The 16085-nt window shown below is 44.6% G+C and overlaps 1 protein-coding gene across 1 annotated transcript in view; it reads left to right on the top strand.

Moving 5' to 3' along the window:
* The window catches only part of KLHL31 (kelch like family member 31), a 29373-nt gene extending 18659 nt beyond the window's left edge, over nt 1–10714 (top strand). The window contains exons 2-3 of the mRNA XM_084754269.1: nt 3072–4276; nt 7276–10714. Of these exons, the coding sequence (XP_084610395.1) occupies nt 3105–4276; nt 7276–8008 (1905 nt within the window). The 5' untranslated portion in view covers nt 3072–3104 and the 3' untranslated portion in view covers nt 8009–10714. The remainder of the gene's footprint in view (nt 1–3071; nt 4277–7275) is intronic.
* Nucleotides 10715–16085: the final 5371 nt, after the last annotated feature.

The raw sequence follows: 16085 nt of genomic DNA, 5'->3' as shown, positions 1-16085 counted from the left end.
GCGGGAGGCGCGTGAAGGGGGAACAGGAGAGGCTGGCGGACCGGATCGGACAGAGGGTGCCCTTTTTGGGGGAAAAACAGGGGCACAAAGTGGTGAACACCCGCGTTCCATAGCGGAAATGGGGTCCTCATGGGTGGGAGGAAGCGACGGATACAGACGGCGGGGGGAAGGGGAAGGCTTGGACGCAGGCGCAGGGGAAAGATTTTTTAAGGGCTCCGAGGATGTAGGAAGAGAGGAACCCTGCAAAGAGGAACAGGAAGGAACACGAGAAGGAGGGAGAGATTCGCGCAGGCAGAGTTCAGCCACGGAGAGGAGCTGCCTCTCTCCGCTTTCGTTTTCGCCGGACTCAATTATGTCCCGTATAAGGCCCCAATAAGAAAAAATACTGTTCGACACCGCTGTATTACCATCTTTTTTAATAAGTGCATTAAGCTCACGCCCCACCTTCTGCCACTTTTCAGAATGAATAGTAGGTCCATCAATCATGAACCAGGGACAGGTCTGGTCAATAAAAACAAAAAACTCAATCAAATGTTTCTTTTTTACCCTAATACCTCTCTCTCTGAGTACGTCCTTTAAGCCTTTTATGAACTTTGCTTCCTTGGACAGCGAATGGCCCATTCTTGAGATATGCGAACGGATGACTCACCTAATGACGAAGCCGGCCGGGCGAGCTCGGCTGGTCATGAAAACTCCTGTGGACCGGTCCCTTAATCCGTTCGGGGAGAAACCCGCACCTCGAGTCCCTTCGTGGTCGCCAGATGAAATTAATCCATGTAACGATAATTAGTCCACCAACCAGTCCAGCTGGTCAGTTATTGGGGGATCGAGGGGGGTCGCAACCTGTACATAAAGACATGGGCGGGAGAGAGACAGTAGCTCAAGCGAACAATTGCTTGTCAAGAGCTCGTTTATTAAAGGTAAGGGCAGGCTTTTTAAAACCTGCTTTAGTGAGGGCGGGGGTACGCAAGGAGAGTAGTGGAAAAGTACAAAATCTTCTGGGTTGAGCCCCGGGAACATTTGCAAGGGGAGGGGTCTTCCAGGAGAGACAAAGCAGGATGTCTCTGTGAATATCTTAGGATCAGATCGCTGTCTTCTCAGGACTAAGCCGGATGCCTTGCATACCTAATGAGTGGCCCAGCAGGATGTTTGCTGCAAATACTGAATGGGTGGGAGTCGGCCTCAGGCCTTTTGGTCCCTGGCACCTCACGGTCTAGTGAGCGGAGTTCCCACAAACTCTGGGGCTCGTGCGAAATCATCTTCTCTTCTTGCTCCACGGTGTCGTCAGTAGCTTTGCTTCTCCCACCTCTCCTCGTACCCCTAGCTAACAGTTACAATGATGTAAGCTCATTGGAACTTAGTAAGGAAAAGGGGATGGCTCATTTAAAGATGACATAGAGACGAACAGGGTAGAAGAAAACACCTAACGCCATCAATTAGCTACAACTGGTTCTAAAGTCCACCAGTCACATTTATTTACTTAGCATCTTCTTCTGGCCTTTCTCCCAAGCTCTCCGAGACTCGGCCTCAACACTGTGGCCTGAGTCCTTTGTGCCCAGTAGGGCCCTGCTTCATCCATTATTTGTGTTTTAAACACCAACCTCTAAACCTATACGCCAATAACAAATAGTCAGCTAATAACGGATTAACAAAAATTGTCTTAGAGTCACTACTGCTGTGATGAAACACCACGACCAAAGAAACGTGGGGAGCTAAGGGTTTACGCAGTGTGTGCTTCCATATCATGGTCCATCATCAAAGGAAGTCAGGGCAGGGACCCGGAGGCAGCAGCTGGTGCAGAGGCTATGGAGGGTGCTGCTTGCTAGCTTGCTTCCCCATGGCTGTCTCAGCCAGCTTTCTTATAGAAGCCAGGACCGCCTGCCCAGGGATGGCCCCACCCACAGTGTGCTGGGCTCTCCCCATCAATCACTAATTAAGAAAATGCCCTGCAGGTTTGTCTACAGCCTGATCTTATGGATGTGTTTTCTCAATTGAGATTCTCTTCTCTCTGATGACTTTAGCCTGTATAAAGGTGACATAAAACTAGCCAGCACAAGAATATTTAGCACTTTAGTCTGAAGCGCACAGACCACTCTTCCAAGTTCAGAGATTCCTTGAAAGCCCATTATGTGCACGAAGAAAACATTGGCTTATCTGGGTTCCTCCAAGGACCAAGGCAAGGCCTACATTTCCTCTGTCGTAAATGTGGCTCTTTGCCACATTGTCATAAATGTGGCTGCCCTGGACTCGCTTTGTAGACCAGGCTGGCCTCAAACTCACAGAGATCCACCAGCCTCTGCCTCCCGAGTGTTGGGATTAAAAGCTCTAGTTAAGCCTTTCTAATGCTTCCATCCCACAGCTGACCAGAGAACTGCTCATTGCTGATGGGTCCATAATTGCCTGGCAACAAACACAGCCTTCAGGAGACCTCATTTGAAAATACACACCGTTCTAGAATCCTATTCAATGTTTGAGCCTTGAAATAATGTCACTGAGATGTGTGTCTCACTTAACGTATTTACTCATATTTTGAAGATTAACCTACTTCATTCAATTATAAAACTATTCTTATAAAAGTTTCTTGTTGGCTCTGTTTCTTAACAATTAAACTTTATTATACAACCCAACTATCATATACAAGAAGGAAAAAAAGGTTAAAGGGATAGAAGAGTAAACCTTCTGGAATCCGTTCCACAGGACAGGTCCTTAGGTGTCTCTGTCCCCTGAGCTGGTCCGGTCCCTTGCTCTCTCTGCGCGCCTTGCTCGCCTTAACCTGTTGTTTTTTCTTTTCCCCACCTTCCCAGTCACAAGCAAAGGGCGGTCTCCTTCTCCCTTCGAGGGTCAATTAGGAAAACAATAGCCATGGTGGGGTTCCCAGGTCGGCTTCCTGAATTCCAAGCCCAGGAAGGCTCCAAACAGTCTGTCACAAGGTATTCATGGCTTGCCCCAAGGGTAAAGCCTGCTAAGACTGCTTCCACCTGTGACAAAGCTTAATCTTTCCCACAGTTTCTGGCCTAAGTATCCCAAAGTCCAAAGCACAACAAAAACAAGCTCATCTCCTTCTCTTTCAGTGAGCTCTTGACTGGGACAGTGCTGCCGCTAACATGGCACCCAAAAAGAAGACTCTCAAAAAGAACAAAGCAGAGGTCGGTGAGATGACCATCATTGTTGAAGACAGCCCCCTAAACAAGCTGAATTTTCTAAACGGGCTCCTAGAGGGGGGCAACAGCCTCAGCTGCGTGTCTTCCGAACTCACAGACACTTCGTACGGCCCCAACCTCCTGGAAGGTTTAAGTAAAATGCGGCAAGAGAGCTTCCTCTGTGATTTAGTCATTGGCACCAAAACCAAATCCTTCGATGTTCATAAATCAGTGATGGCTTCGTGCAGCGAGTACTTTTATAACATCCTTAAAAACGATCCATCAACGAAAAGGGTGGACCTCAATGACATCGCCCCCTTGGGGCTAGCCACGGTGATTGCGTACGCTTACTCGGGAAAGCTGACCCTCTCCCTCTACACAATAGGAAGCATCATTTCTGCTGCTGTGTACCTTCAGATCCACACCCTTGTAAAGATGTGCAGCGATTTTCTGATTCGAGAGATCACTGTTGAGAACTGCATGTATGTTGTTAACATCGCTGAGACATACTGCTTGAAAAGCGCAAAAGCGACCGCGCAGAAGTTCATCCGGGATAACTTCATAGAATTCGCGGAATCCGACCAGTTTATGAAGCTTACGTTTGAACAAATCAACGAGCTTCTGGTGGATGATGACTTACAATTGCCTTCTGAGCTAGTGGCATTCCAGATTGCAATGAAATGGTTAGAATTCGACCAAAAGAGAATGAAGCACGCTGCAGAGCTTTTAAGCAACATTCGCTTTGGTACCATCTCTGCGCAAGACCTGGTCAATTATGTCCAAACTGTACCGAGAATGATGCAAGACGCTGATTGTCACAAGCTGCTAGTGGATGCTATGAACTATCACTTACTACCGTATCATCAAAATACCTTGCAATCGAGGCGAACGAGAATTAGAGGTGGCTGCCGCGTTCTTATCACTGTCGGGGGACGCCCTGGCCTGACTGAGAAGTCCCTTAGTAGAGACATCTTATATAGAGACCCTGAAAATGGGTGGAGCAAGCTTACAGAGATGCCAGCCAAGAGTTTTAATCAGTGCGTGGCTGTGATGGATGGATTCCTCTATGTAGCCGGCGGGGAGGACCAGAACGATGCAAGAAACCAAGCCAAGCATGCAGTCAGCAATTTCTGCAGGTACCCATTGCTTTGCTGGTAATGCAAATGAACCGAAACGCGGAGAAACTGTCTTGACCTAGAAATAATGTCTATTATCTTAGTTCATTGGCCAAGTAGTGGTGGTAGTAGCAGTAATGTTTTAGATATTTTCTATATTTCATTTAAAGTGCAGCCAAGATATATACACTGTAGATGTCTTTCTTTTTCTTTCTTTCTTTTTATTTTTTTATTTTATTATTATTATTATTTTTTACCTTTTAATTATTTTTCAGTTCACACGCAAGAGCATGGGTTTTATCTTGGCCTTTTCATACATACATGTCATTGCACTTTCTTATGCATAGCCCTTGCCCTGCCCCTGACGCTCTCTTAAATGGTCCCCTAGTGGTTTTCCCAGAGTCCTCCCCTTCCATACCACATGACTTCCATTACCACCCTGCCCTTAAATTCTCTCCCTCCCCTTTCTTGGTTACCTTTCTATTTTCGTCACACACACACACACACACACACACACACACACACACAGAGAGAGAGAGAGAGAGAGAGAGAGAGAGAGGGAGGGAGGGAGGGAGAGACAGACAGACAGAGACAGAAACAGAGATACAGAGAGATTTAAATTCTCTGTGAGAATTTATGGAGTTGTCGTATTTTGAGTCTAACTTATACTTTGTTTAACATAATGATCTCCAGCTGCTTCTGTTTCTCCCAAAATGCTGTGACTTTATGTCTGAAAACTTCCATTGTGCATTTCTCCCATATATTATCCACTTAACTGTTGCTGGACATCTTAACTGATTGCAGTTCCTGGCTATTGTGAATGGCGCAGCAGGAAACGCAGACGTGCGGTCATCCCTACGGTGTGTTGTTGACTCAGGGTCCTCGGGTGCGGTGTCACTGTCAGGAGCCTCCATACTGATTTTTAGTTACTGTTTACACTCTCAGCGGCACTGGATAAGGGTCCCTCTTTTCCCACATTCTCACTAGTCTTTTTTGTCATTTGTTTTCCTGATGACATCCTTTCTGACTGAGATAAGGTGGAATCTCAAAGCAGTTTTAATTTGTATTACCCCGATGGCTAAGAATATTGAACATGTTCTGAATATTTATCGGCCATTAATGTTTTCTATTTTGACAGTTGTCTATCCGGTTCATTGATTCATTTATTGGCTGGGGTGGGTTTTGATTGATTTTTATAGTTTATTATATAGTCTAAATATCAATCCTTATCTGACACAGACTCAGTAGAGATTTTTCCCCCATCTAGAATAGGGGCTAGAGAAATGGTTTAGTGAGTAACTGCTTACAACAGAAGTCTGATAAGCTGAGTTTAGGTCCCCTGGACACACATAAAGACCAGGCACAGAGCACCTGAATCTGTGATCCCAGCATCCCTTTATGAGGAGACAATGCTAGACCCAAGATGATTGCAAGAAGCATGTGGCACAGGCTCAGGAAGCAGTGAGCAACAGAGATGTGCACTGTGACAGATGCAGGCTCACACTCACACAGCACACACACACACACACACACACAACATATATACACATAACACACACACACACACACAATACCCACAGAGACAGCAAAAAAAAAAACTTTAAAAAATAATGCAAATATTCTTAAAGTTCCTCTATTGGCAACTGTGAGACTCATAACTGATAAACAGAATACAATCATTAAAATGTGGCAGCTAATTAATGTTAAATATTTGAAGATTGAGTAGCATAGAAGATACAGTTATTTGAACACATATAAAAAGAACCAAACCATACTACATCTTTCAAACATGAATTTGAGGCCATATTACTTTTGTGCATGACAAAATAATTAAACTTTCGTGTATATGAAATGCACAAAGGTGCTTATGCCATGGCAGGAGTACAAAATTAAACATAGCCAAGAAGCAAAAGTTTTAGGATATTTCTTACTGTCTCACCATACGTGTTTACCCACCACCTATCCAGACTCTGAACAAAGCACTGCAAAGATGAATCAGTAGTTAAAAACACTACTGTTCTTTGACAGGACCCACATTTAGTTCCCAGTACCATACCAGGTGGCTCAGAGCGGCCTGTAACTCCAGCACCAGGGCACCTAACATCCTCTTCTGGCCTCCAAAGGCACCAGCACTTACATGCATATACCCACACAGAGACACACATATTTTATATATATATATATATGTGTGTGTGTGTGTGTGTGTGTGTGTGTTATATCAATATAATAAATATATTTTGCATTATAGCATATATTTCATATAATTTATCTTTATATATTTTATATTTATATGTATAAATATATTCTTTTAAAACTTGATTTTCTTTTAAGCAGTTGATTTCAGGCTTTTTATTCCGTTTCGGTCTGGCCTTGAACCGTGCCTTGCCTATGTCCAGCAAGCACTCTACCTGTGAGGCCAGCCTCAACCTTAGTGCCCAGTTCTTACCTGTATCTATATTTAGATTTTATTTAGGACAAAGGTAAGCTCTGTTTACAGAACTTCTGAACTATGTGAACAAGGAATCGTGAGTTCACTGGGTCTACCTCCTTCCATCCGGCTCGGTTTCTTACTGTTTAATATTCAAATACTACAACACACACAAACACACACACACACACACACCTGGAATTTTTACCAGTAGAAATCTGTTAAGAGAGATCAAGCCTTTGTTGATGCTTTTAGACTTAATTCCATTGGTCTCTTTCTAACAACCTCAGTGGGGTGGTTTAGCTTTCTATCGGTGAGTGCAATGAAGGCCATGACAGACAAGCCAGTAAAAGATGTTTAAGAGACGATAGCCAAACAGGTATCTCCTATCCTAATTAAGCACCGAGAAAGAGATAGGGGTACTGATGTCAGAAAAACGGGTAGAATCGCATTTACTTCAGAAACCCAGTTTCTATCCAATGGCTCATTAAGTCCTAGTTTGTTTGAGGCTATGGCTAAAGGGAATATCTTCCGAATGGAGAGAGCGAGCAGTGTCACATTTTGCCCCCTGACTGATCCTCTATGATCTCAGGTACGATCCTCGCTTCAACACCTGGATCCACCTGGGCAGCATGAACCAGAAGCGCACGCATTTCAGCCTGAGCGTGTTCAACGGGCTCCTGTACGCGGTGGGCGGCCGCAACGCGGAGGGCAGCCTGGCTTCGATGGAGTGCTACGTGCCCTCCACCAACCAGTGGCAGCCCAAAGCGCCGCTCGACGTGGCGCGCTGCTGCCACGCCAGCGCCGTGGCCGACGGCCGCGTGATCGTGACCGGGGGCTACATCGGCAGCGCGTACTCGCGCTCCGTGTGCGCCTACGACCCCACGCACGACGCGTGGCAGGAGCTGCCCGAGCTGAGCACGCCCCGAGGCTGGCACTGCGCGGTGGCGCTGGGTGACAGGGTGTACGTGATGGGGGGCAGCCAGCTGGGGCCGCGCGGGGAGCGCGTGGACGTGCTCACGGTGGAGAGCTACAGCCCCGCAGCACGCCAGTGGAGCTTCGTGGCGCCGCTGCCGGTGGGCGTGAGCACGGCGGGCGTCTCGGCGCTGCACGGCCGTGCCTACCTGCTAGGGGGCTGGAATGAGGGTGAGAAGAAGTACAAGAAATGCATCCAGTGCTTCAACCCGGAGCTCAACGAGTGGACGGAGGACGACGAGCTGCCCGAGGCCACTGTGGGCGTGTCCTGCTGCACACTGGCCATGCCCAACAGCGTGTCCCGCGAGTCACGGGCCAGCTCGGTGTCCTCCGTGCCAGTCAGTATCTGAACGCATTGCTTCCCCGAAGCCTGTGGTCAAACTGTGGGTGGACCACAAGGAAAATATGCACCATTTACTACAGTGATGGTGATTCAAATCGATCTAGAGGAATGTCTAGGCAGCCTTAAATTATTAGTTTGGTATCTACCTCAGTCTTTTTCCCCACCTCTCACCAACAAAAGAAGCAATTTCGTTCCGCAGCCACTGGGTGGCAAACAGAGTTTGTTATAGGCACTCTTCCAAGGAGGCATGCTTCCTAAATTCATAGCAGCTACACTCACGGAGATTTTTTTCCCCCACACTGTACACGTGAAACTTACTTGACTATGCAATTCTCTATTCAAAGGAATATTTTCTTCTCTTTTTCTTTTGGGAGAAGTTGGAAATACTCATTTCAAAATTTCAGTTGAGAACAGTCTACATCTATTAAAGACTGAATTTTATATTTCAACATAAAATTTTCCTTTCCTGTACTTCACTCACTGAAAAGAGAATTAAAAGGCATCTCATATAACCGCAAGGCTTTAAATGGGATTTGGCTAGAAAGTAACGCTTTCTACCTGGGAAAGGACACGGATGACAAGGTGACAGTTTGGGATTAGTAGTGTGTGCCCCATTATATCCTTGAAGCTCAGGTCGTTTTCTGTCATAAAATCCTACTCTCAGAAAAGGAATAGGTTTTTTTGTCATTTAATTTATAGTGCAAATTTAAATTATTTGGCATTTTTTTCTTAGAAATATTTCTACTTTTGTCCTTACATATTAAGAGACTTTTTTTTTAAGTAAGGCTTTACTAGGTTGCCCAGGTAGCCTCCGCAGTAGCTGGGGTTACAGAGGTGTACCAGCAGACATGGCGTACTCCACACAGACATGGTTGAAGTGCCTCTAACATTAGCTAGAACAGTCACCGAAGAACCCTGAGTTCTTGAGTGTCTTTAGTGCCTGTGTAGCCTTTAGGGCTGTACAGCCAATGGCAGTAATTTTTACCAGCCCACTCTTTTACCTGGTGATGAGGAAGAAAACATTTTGGGTTCTTGGATTTGGCAGTAACTGGATGAATGGATGGGTTCGCCTGGTGAGGAATGCTGTTTCCTCCTGATAGCTAACTTTTTTTTTTTTCAAAAACAGGGTTTCTCTGTGTAGCCTTGGCTGTCCTAGACTCACTTTGTAGACCAGGCTGGCCTTGAACTCACAGCTATCCGTCTGCCTCTGCCTCCCAAGTGCTGAGATTAAAGGCAAGTGCCACCATGCCCACTCTAACTTAAAATACTAACCAATAATATATGTTCTCCTTTTAAAAAGATTTATGTATTATTATGTATATAGTGCTCTGCCTGCATGTACACCTGCAGGCTAGAAGAGAGCATCAGATCACATTATAGATGGTTGTGAGCCACCATGTGGTTGCTGGGAATTGAACTCGGGACCTCTGGAGGAGCAGCCAGTATCTTTAACCTCTGAGCCATCTCTCCAACCCAATACATGTTCTTTATGATTTACTTTTGTTAATACAACTTACTCCAATCTGCTTTGCAAATCAAAGTGGGTTTTTTTTTGTTTGTTTGTTTGTTTTTTGTTTTTGAGACAGGGTCTCACTATGTAGCTCTGGCTGTCCTAGAACTCATTAGGGAGATCAAGCTGGCCTCACACTCACTGAGATCTGTCTGCTCTGCCTCTTGAGTGCTGGGGTTAAAGGTGTGTGCCACCACGCCTGGCAAAGCATAGTTTCCTCCTACCATTTCCTTGACTTACCTGCCAAGTTTGGGAGAGAGAGAGGGATTGCAGTAAATTGTGCATATTTTCCTTTAATATATCAGTTTATTCTCTGTAGCATATTTGTTTTGGAGAGGAAGGGCCCATCGACTGTGGATTATGAACAGTCAATGTAAAGGGATTAATAGGTATCCGGAACTATATCTTGGTTGTCATTAGTCCCAGCCCTTCCTGCTGCCTGTGTGTTGGCGCAGCTGCGAAGTCCGTGTCTAACGCACACAAACCCCCTTGCCTGTGAGTTAATACTTCGGTAGGTGCAGCTGGCCCCAGGATGAAGAGATTTGGGGGAAAAAATTGCGTAGGAAACGTGCCAAATATTTTTCTTTTTTTCTTTTTCCTGAGCAATACAGCACAAGGGTTCATATGTCAATTGTATCGTATGAGGCACTATAATAACCTAGAACAATATAAGTTGCACAGGAAAGTGTGAGTAGGTTACATGTAAGTCCTATGCCATTTTGTAGATGGGACATGAGCATGTCAGGCAGTGGTATCCTAGCAAGGGGTGGGGGTGTCCTGGTACCAGGCTCCCAAGAATACTGGGGATGGCTGCGCTTTATTCTAACTGAAAAAGCGGTTCAAATAAAACATTTTTGAAACAACCTTTCTCATCACCCCTTACGAAAAGTCCTGTTTGTGGTATTCAGTGGTAACACTCTGGAACGGACTATGAACGTAGGAAATAAGACGCCATTAGCATAAAAATACAGAGAGAAAGAGGCATTTCATCTAGTACAGGGGAAATCTAAAGGCGCCTGCTCCTTTGACTCCATGACTGTGCAGGCTGGAAAACAAAACTCTTCGAGAAAATGGCTTTGGGAGCGAGTTAATCACTGGTTGAGCTCCTAAATTATCAGTGATGCGACAGCTTTTGTGAAATAAACTTTATTTTCATGCCTCATTTTGGCCACAACTTGCCAAGCCTGTGTGAAGGCAGCTATGGCACCTGAGAAGTCTACAGTAGACTGTTCATTTTGAGAGAAAAAGCAGTGTGCCTCACTGTGGGTTACAGATAATTGAACAAGCAGGTATAATTTATTTATGCACATTAGTAGCTGTTTCTCGCATTGAGACTGTGGAGGAGTCCAGATGAAGTTAAAAATCAATGCGTTGTAGCATCTTAGGATTTAAAACATGAGGGAGGTGAGAGGCAGGAAGCAGAGGGCTCTCCCCTCTCGGAGCTGGTAAGGTAGGTTGTGTAGGTTGTAAAGCCCAGACAGTTGCTTTCCAGAGAAAAGCCACGGGCCTGTTACAGCTGGGAAAATCGCAATCACTGTTTAACTAGTTTTCAGTGTTGTTAAGCTGAAGACTCAGAAAATATACACAGCTGGGCTTACCAAGTCCTGGGCACATTGAGGTTGATAAAGAATGGTACATCAATGCTGGCGAACCTCTGAACTCCTGAATATCCTCCACTGCTGTTAAAGACGCCAACGCACTGAGACCTTAATGTTCTGTGTCACCTTCAGAGTCTTTAATCCGTCTCAAAGTTGTTGCTCCTCGGAGGGTCAGTCCACTCTCCAGCTGCAAACTTTACCTCATTTTATTATGGTTTGTCCTTAGCCTATATCCAGTTTTACCCCCCTGGGTTAGGACCCAAACATGTGCTTCTGTTTATTTTTCTCAAAGAAAATGACTTGTAGTTTGTTTGTTTGTTTGTTTGTTTGTTTGTTTTTCAATGCCTGAGTTCTGTGATTAAATAACTGTACCAGCTCAGCTTATCAGGAAATCGCACGCTAAAAGCAGAAAATAGCAGCCAAAAACAATATAACTCTAGCTAACTTTTTCTGAAGGGGCCAGAGACCTGATCAGAATGTCTCCAGGAAGCCAGACCGAGTGTGTCCGTGTCTTCTCTGGGCTCCCGGGCCAAGCTGTGATCTCTAACTCATGAGTTAATTTCAGCACACCGGAGTGCGTTTTATTTTCACTTCCTGTTGTACGGGTGGTCACGAAGAGAAGGTCAGCGATGGGCGGTCTAACATCGTTCTCTAGAATGACTGGATGCTGAGGACGAGAGGAAGCTTTGTAGCTGAGGTAATAGGGAAGTGAGTCTTGAGGGGTTCTAGGCTTTAAGACAGGGTGAAAATGAGAACATGTGTGTTCTACGACATGTATGTAAGTAGAAGCCATATGGAAATAGGATGTAGGTCTCCCCAGCCCCTCCCCCATTATCCTGGCCAAGTGTATTCAGAATTCAGCTACATTACTAAGTTAAATGCGTGTAAGTCCATTAGTTGCATTCACTCTCCCTTAAATACAACAGAGTGAATATTTGTAATTGCCGAGTGAGAGCTGGACCCTTGCCACAGCACTGGCGTAAGGCAGCCACAAAAGGAATTCTTTTGTTAGCAATAAAAATTATAGCAAATACTTTCCATTCTAAATTACTACAACTAAAGGATTAAAATACTGTCAGTTCACCCTACAGCCTACCAGTATCATGTCCTTTCAGGGGTTTAACACAAAATATTTGTCTTGGACACCCTTTAAAATATTTGTTGTTATTTATCTGGAAAATGTGGGCAGAAACCCTGTTGGATTAAAACATTCTGGTTTTCTATAAAGCACAGCAAAGGAAACTGTACGTAGTGGTGTTCTGCAACCTCATCCCTATTAATAAAGCTGCATACGAAAGAGTTTAACCGGTGCTCACATGTGGGGCGGTTTTGAGTGTTTTTTTTTTTAACTAAATGAGTGTTTGTTTGTTTGTTTATTATTTAGCTGTTGTTACTATTCAGTGAAGCAAGGCAACAGCAGCAAAAAGAAATGATCATTGAAAAATGTTGCGACACTTAGAGACTACTAAAAGAGAGCAAGACGTAAAACAGCACTAGCAGCTGACACCGACAGACAACTGTTGTCGCTAAGCCCTGATGTTTAGAAGTTAGACTGAGTGTGTCTTCTCATCCCAACAGTCTACCTGTTAAAGCTGAGAGTCTCAAAGAGAAAAAAAAAAACCAACAACAAAACCATGATGTGTTAACGAGAGCTGTATTTTAGGATGCACTGGGAACTGGCCAGCTGGCTGTCTCACCCTAAATCAGGATTTCAGAGAGTAGCACCTGCTGGGCTCTTGAAATCTGTTTTACAAGAGAGGCTCTAGAGATGGCTGTTATACATTGTTGGAAAGATGCAATGCAAGGAAAGAACAGAGCAAAGCTACACACGGTGTGAACAGAGCAAGGCTACACACCCACACCATGTGAGCAGAGCAAAGCTACATACCATATGAATGGGTCACAAGCTTAGTGTAGGTTGAAAACATGTTTTACAGTTTACATCAGATCTAAGAAATATGAGCTTATTCTTAATTACAAATAGAAACCTTAACACACGACAAACAGGGGCTTTTTTTTTAAACTACAAACAGAAATATTAACCCTCCCAGGACAAGCAGGAAATTATTCTTAACTGTCTTAGCTGCAAATGAGACCCTTAACCTGCAAGGTATATTATACCCTGAACACAGGCAGCCTCACACAGACCTACCATCATTTGCAATAAATTCATAGGAGATAAATAAATTATCCCTATAAAATAAATTCATAGGGAACAGATTCCTGTTATTCTGCAGAAATATCCTTTATAGCCCAGCTTTTCCATCTTTCCAAATGAGTAGTCGCCAGGTAACCAACATAGCAGGCTGAGCCTTGATCTAAGCAAATACTTAAGTAATATTCTGTTGAGGCTTTCTTAGTCATATCTAGAACATACTAAGTAGAAGTAATGAATTCTTAAGCCTTTTTGGGTCCTGTAAGCACATAATGAGGCCAGCTGCAAACAGACACCAGTTGGTGGCAGAGTCCCAATTTGAAGCATACGAGCCAGGGGCCTTAAGTCTCTGAGCTGGCTTTGAATTTCTTCATAATCCCAGCTTCCTCTGTAGGTTTCTGCTCTCTCCAACTCAACACAGCAGTCTCTCTTTTCAATTCAGGACAGATGTGAAATCACTTAACAGTGTTCATCACATCCATGCTACACTGGCGTGTCTCAAAGGACTACTTTGCTGTGATGTAAAGCTTGGCGGAAAGACTTGAAGAGGATTTAGACTTATCTCTAGGCTTTCGCCTCACCAAAGTGGTATAGAAAATCCCTCAGACATTGGAGGAGGAAGGAATTCTTCATGGGACTGACTCTCAGAACCACTAAGGTTCTGTCACTCCTCACTACAGCCACACTCAGCAGTTTGACTTAGGAGTGAGTTTTATATGCTCATGAAAACACTCATTTTCCACCCAACTCTAGAACAAGCAGGCTTCTTGGGGAGTAATTTGAAAGAAGGTAATTGGAGGGATGCACCAGCCTAATTAGCCTGAGATCATACACAGCTGCCTCTAAAGAAACTATAATATTACGGCCTGATCAGCACTCCAATTCTGCATTGATGTTGAACCGCAACTGCAGAGGTGATTGAAAAGTTAAATGCATGGCTTTCTTTCATAGTTATAGAACAGGAACAGGGGAGGGGTGGGGGAGAAGCACAACTTTTATTGTTGTTGTGAACATTTATGCCCACCCCTCAGCTATAGCATGCTCAAAGTAGGGACACCAAAAATTAACAACCCAACCCATACCTTTTCCTGTGGCTCTGTGGCTTTGAGACACACTTAGGTCTTCACTAAATACTTTACATTCCAGCTTCCTGTTTTCTTCTGTCTAGCGACATCTCCACTCAGTTAAAGGGAAAAGCTGAGAAAGACCTACTTTTGCTAGGTCGCGTGTGGAGGCTAGATCAAATCTGCTCCAATCACTATCCACAGTCCCTACCTAGGTGCACGTGTGGTTGGAAGAAGTCTTACCGGCATGTGGCTAAAAGACATTAAAAAAAATGCAGTTTCTACAGTTTCTATGAAATGAATGGCCCCTCACCTTCAACAGGATTATCAACAGGGATAAGAGCTTTTGAGTCCACCCACTCCCATTGGCTCTGCTGACACTGATAAAAAGCCCCCTCTGGGTTATAAAGATGTCCACTCATCCTTTTTTGTTTTTTTAAGGTCCCTTCTCAACCCAGTACCCTTGCAGGTAGGTCTAGAGCAGCATAAATTTGTTATGTAAGCCCTCAGTGTTTGCAGAAACCTAGGTCCCACAGACCATCAAGACGCATCTACAGTTTGTAAAATGTCTCTTCACTGGTCCCAGCCTGGATCTCCATTTTCCTCTACGTCCAGAATTCTGGGAATTTTGTTGTTGTTTTATGTTACTCTTGGCATAAGGTTTAGTGTACACTGTATGCCTGTCACTCAATGCCAACCATTCTAGCCATATGAAGAAGTCTCCACATCTGACAACCTAAGGGAGAAGAGTACACGCACAGAGAGCTGAAAAGAGAGCCGATGCCCATCTACTCTTAGTTGCTGTTGTGAGAAGTCCTGGGAGGACAAGAGTGACGATAAAATGGCCACAGTCTGCCCCCCTCCACCACCACCAAGTCTTATTGCCTAGACTTGATGAGTCTTTCTCATTGAGGAAAGAGTTGAAAGTTTAGAGATGCTTTATGGCATGAATAAAACAAGTGTGTAGGGCTGGAGAGATGGCTCAGCCGTTAAAGCCTAGGCTCACAAGCAAAAATATAAAACAAGTGGGTAGCTGAGGGAAAACCCTGTAGGTTAGAGTGGATCTTTCCATTGCTTAGCAAACATTTGTTGGACACAGCCAGGCAGCAGTCAGAAGCTAAAATAACCCTTGTGAACTGCTTCCTCGGCGGAAGTAAAGAGCTAGAACCTTCCAGGAGGTGGCTCTGTTGTCCATAACACACTCATTAGATGAGGAAAGCCAATTCTACAAAGAGCAATTAAATTAACAAGCACATATTTTGGCAAGCTCTGTGCTCTCCAGGTCTCTCCCAGGGGAGAGAATGGTAAATCCAACTCAGTGTCTGCCCTTAGAGAGATGAGAATTAGTCAAAGTTTTCTAGCTGATTCCATTTGTTGGTAATTTCGCAACATCACACACATGGTCATGCTGTCTCAGCTTTGGGGACTACATCCTATAGGCTGACTCTATGAGCTGTGTTTGCATTAGTCTGTAAGAGGCAGAAGAACGTGATCAGATATGGCTGTTTTATGTTTCTTCCCAGCCCTTTCTTGGCTTCAACACTGGCTTTGGCTTTCTGGCCACAATTACAGCTCTTGACAAGGGGCCTTTCTCCCTCCCCCCAACCCCCACCCCCCAGTCTCCAGCTTGTAATGTACTCACATCACCAACCATAGTCTTTTACCATGGCATATTTTCCTACTGGTTTGTATTCTGGCATCCCTTTAAGGATATATTTCTTAGCTAGAAGTGTTGGTGCATGCCTTTAATCCCAGCA

The sequence above is a fragment of the Acomys minous genome (genome assembly GCF_964271855.1).
Source record: "Acomys minous genome assembly, chromosome: 13".
NCBI lineage: Eukaryota > Metazoa > Chordata > Mammalia > Rodentia > Muridae > Acomys > Acomys minous.
The sequence above is the reverse complement of the archived record's forward strand: the minus strand, read 5'-3'. Positions and strand labels throughout refer to the sequence as shown.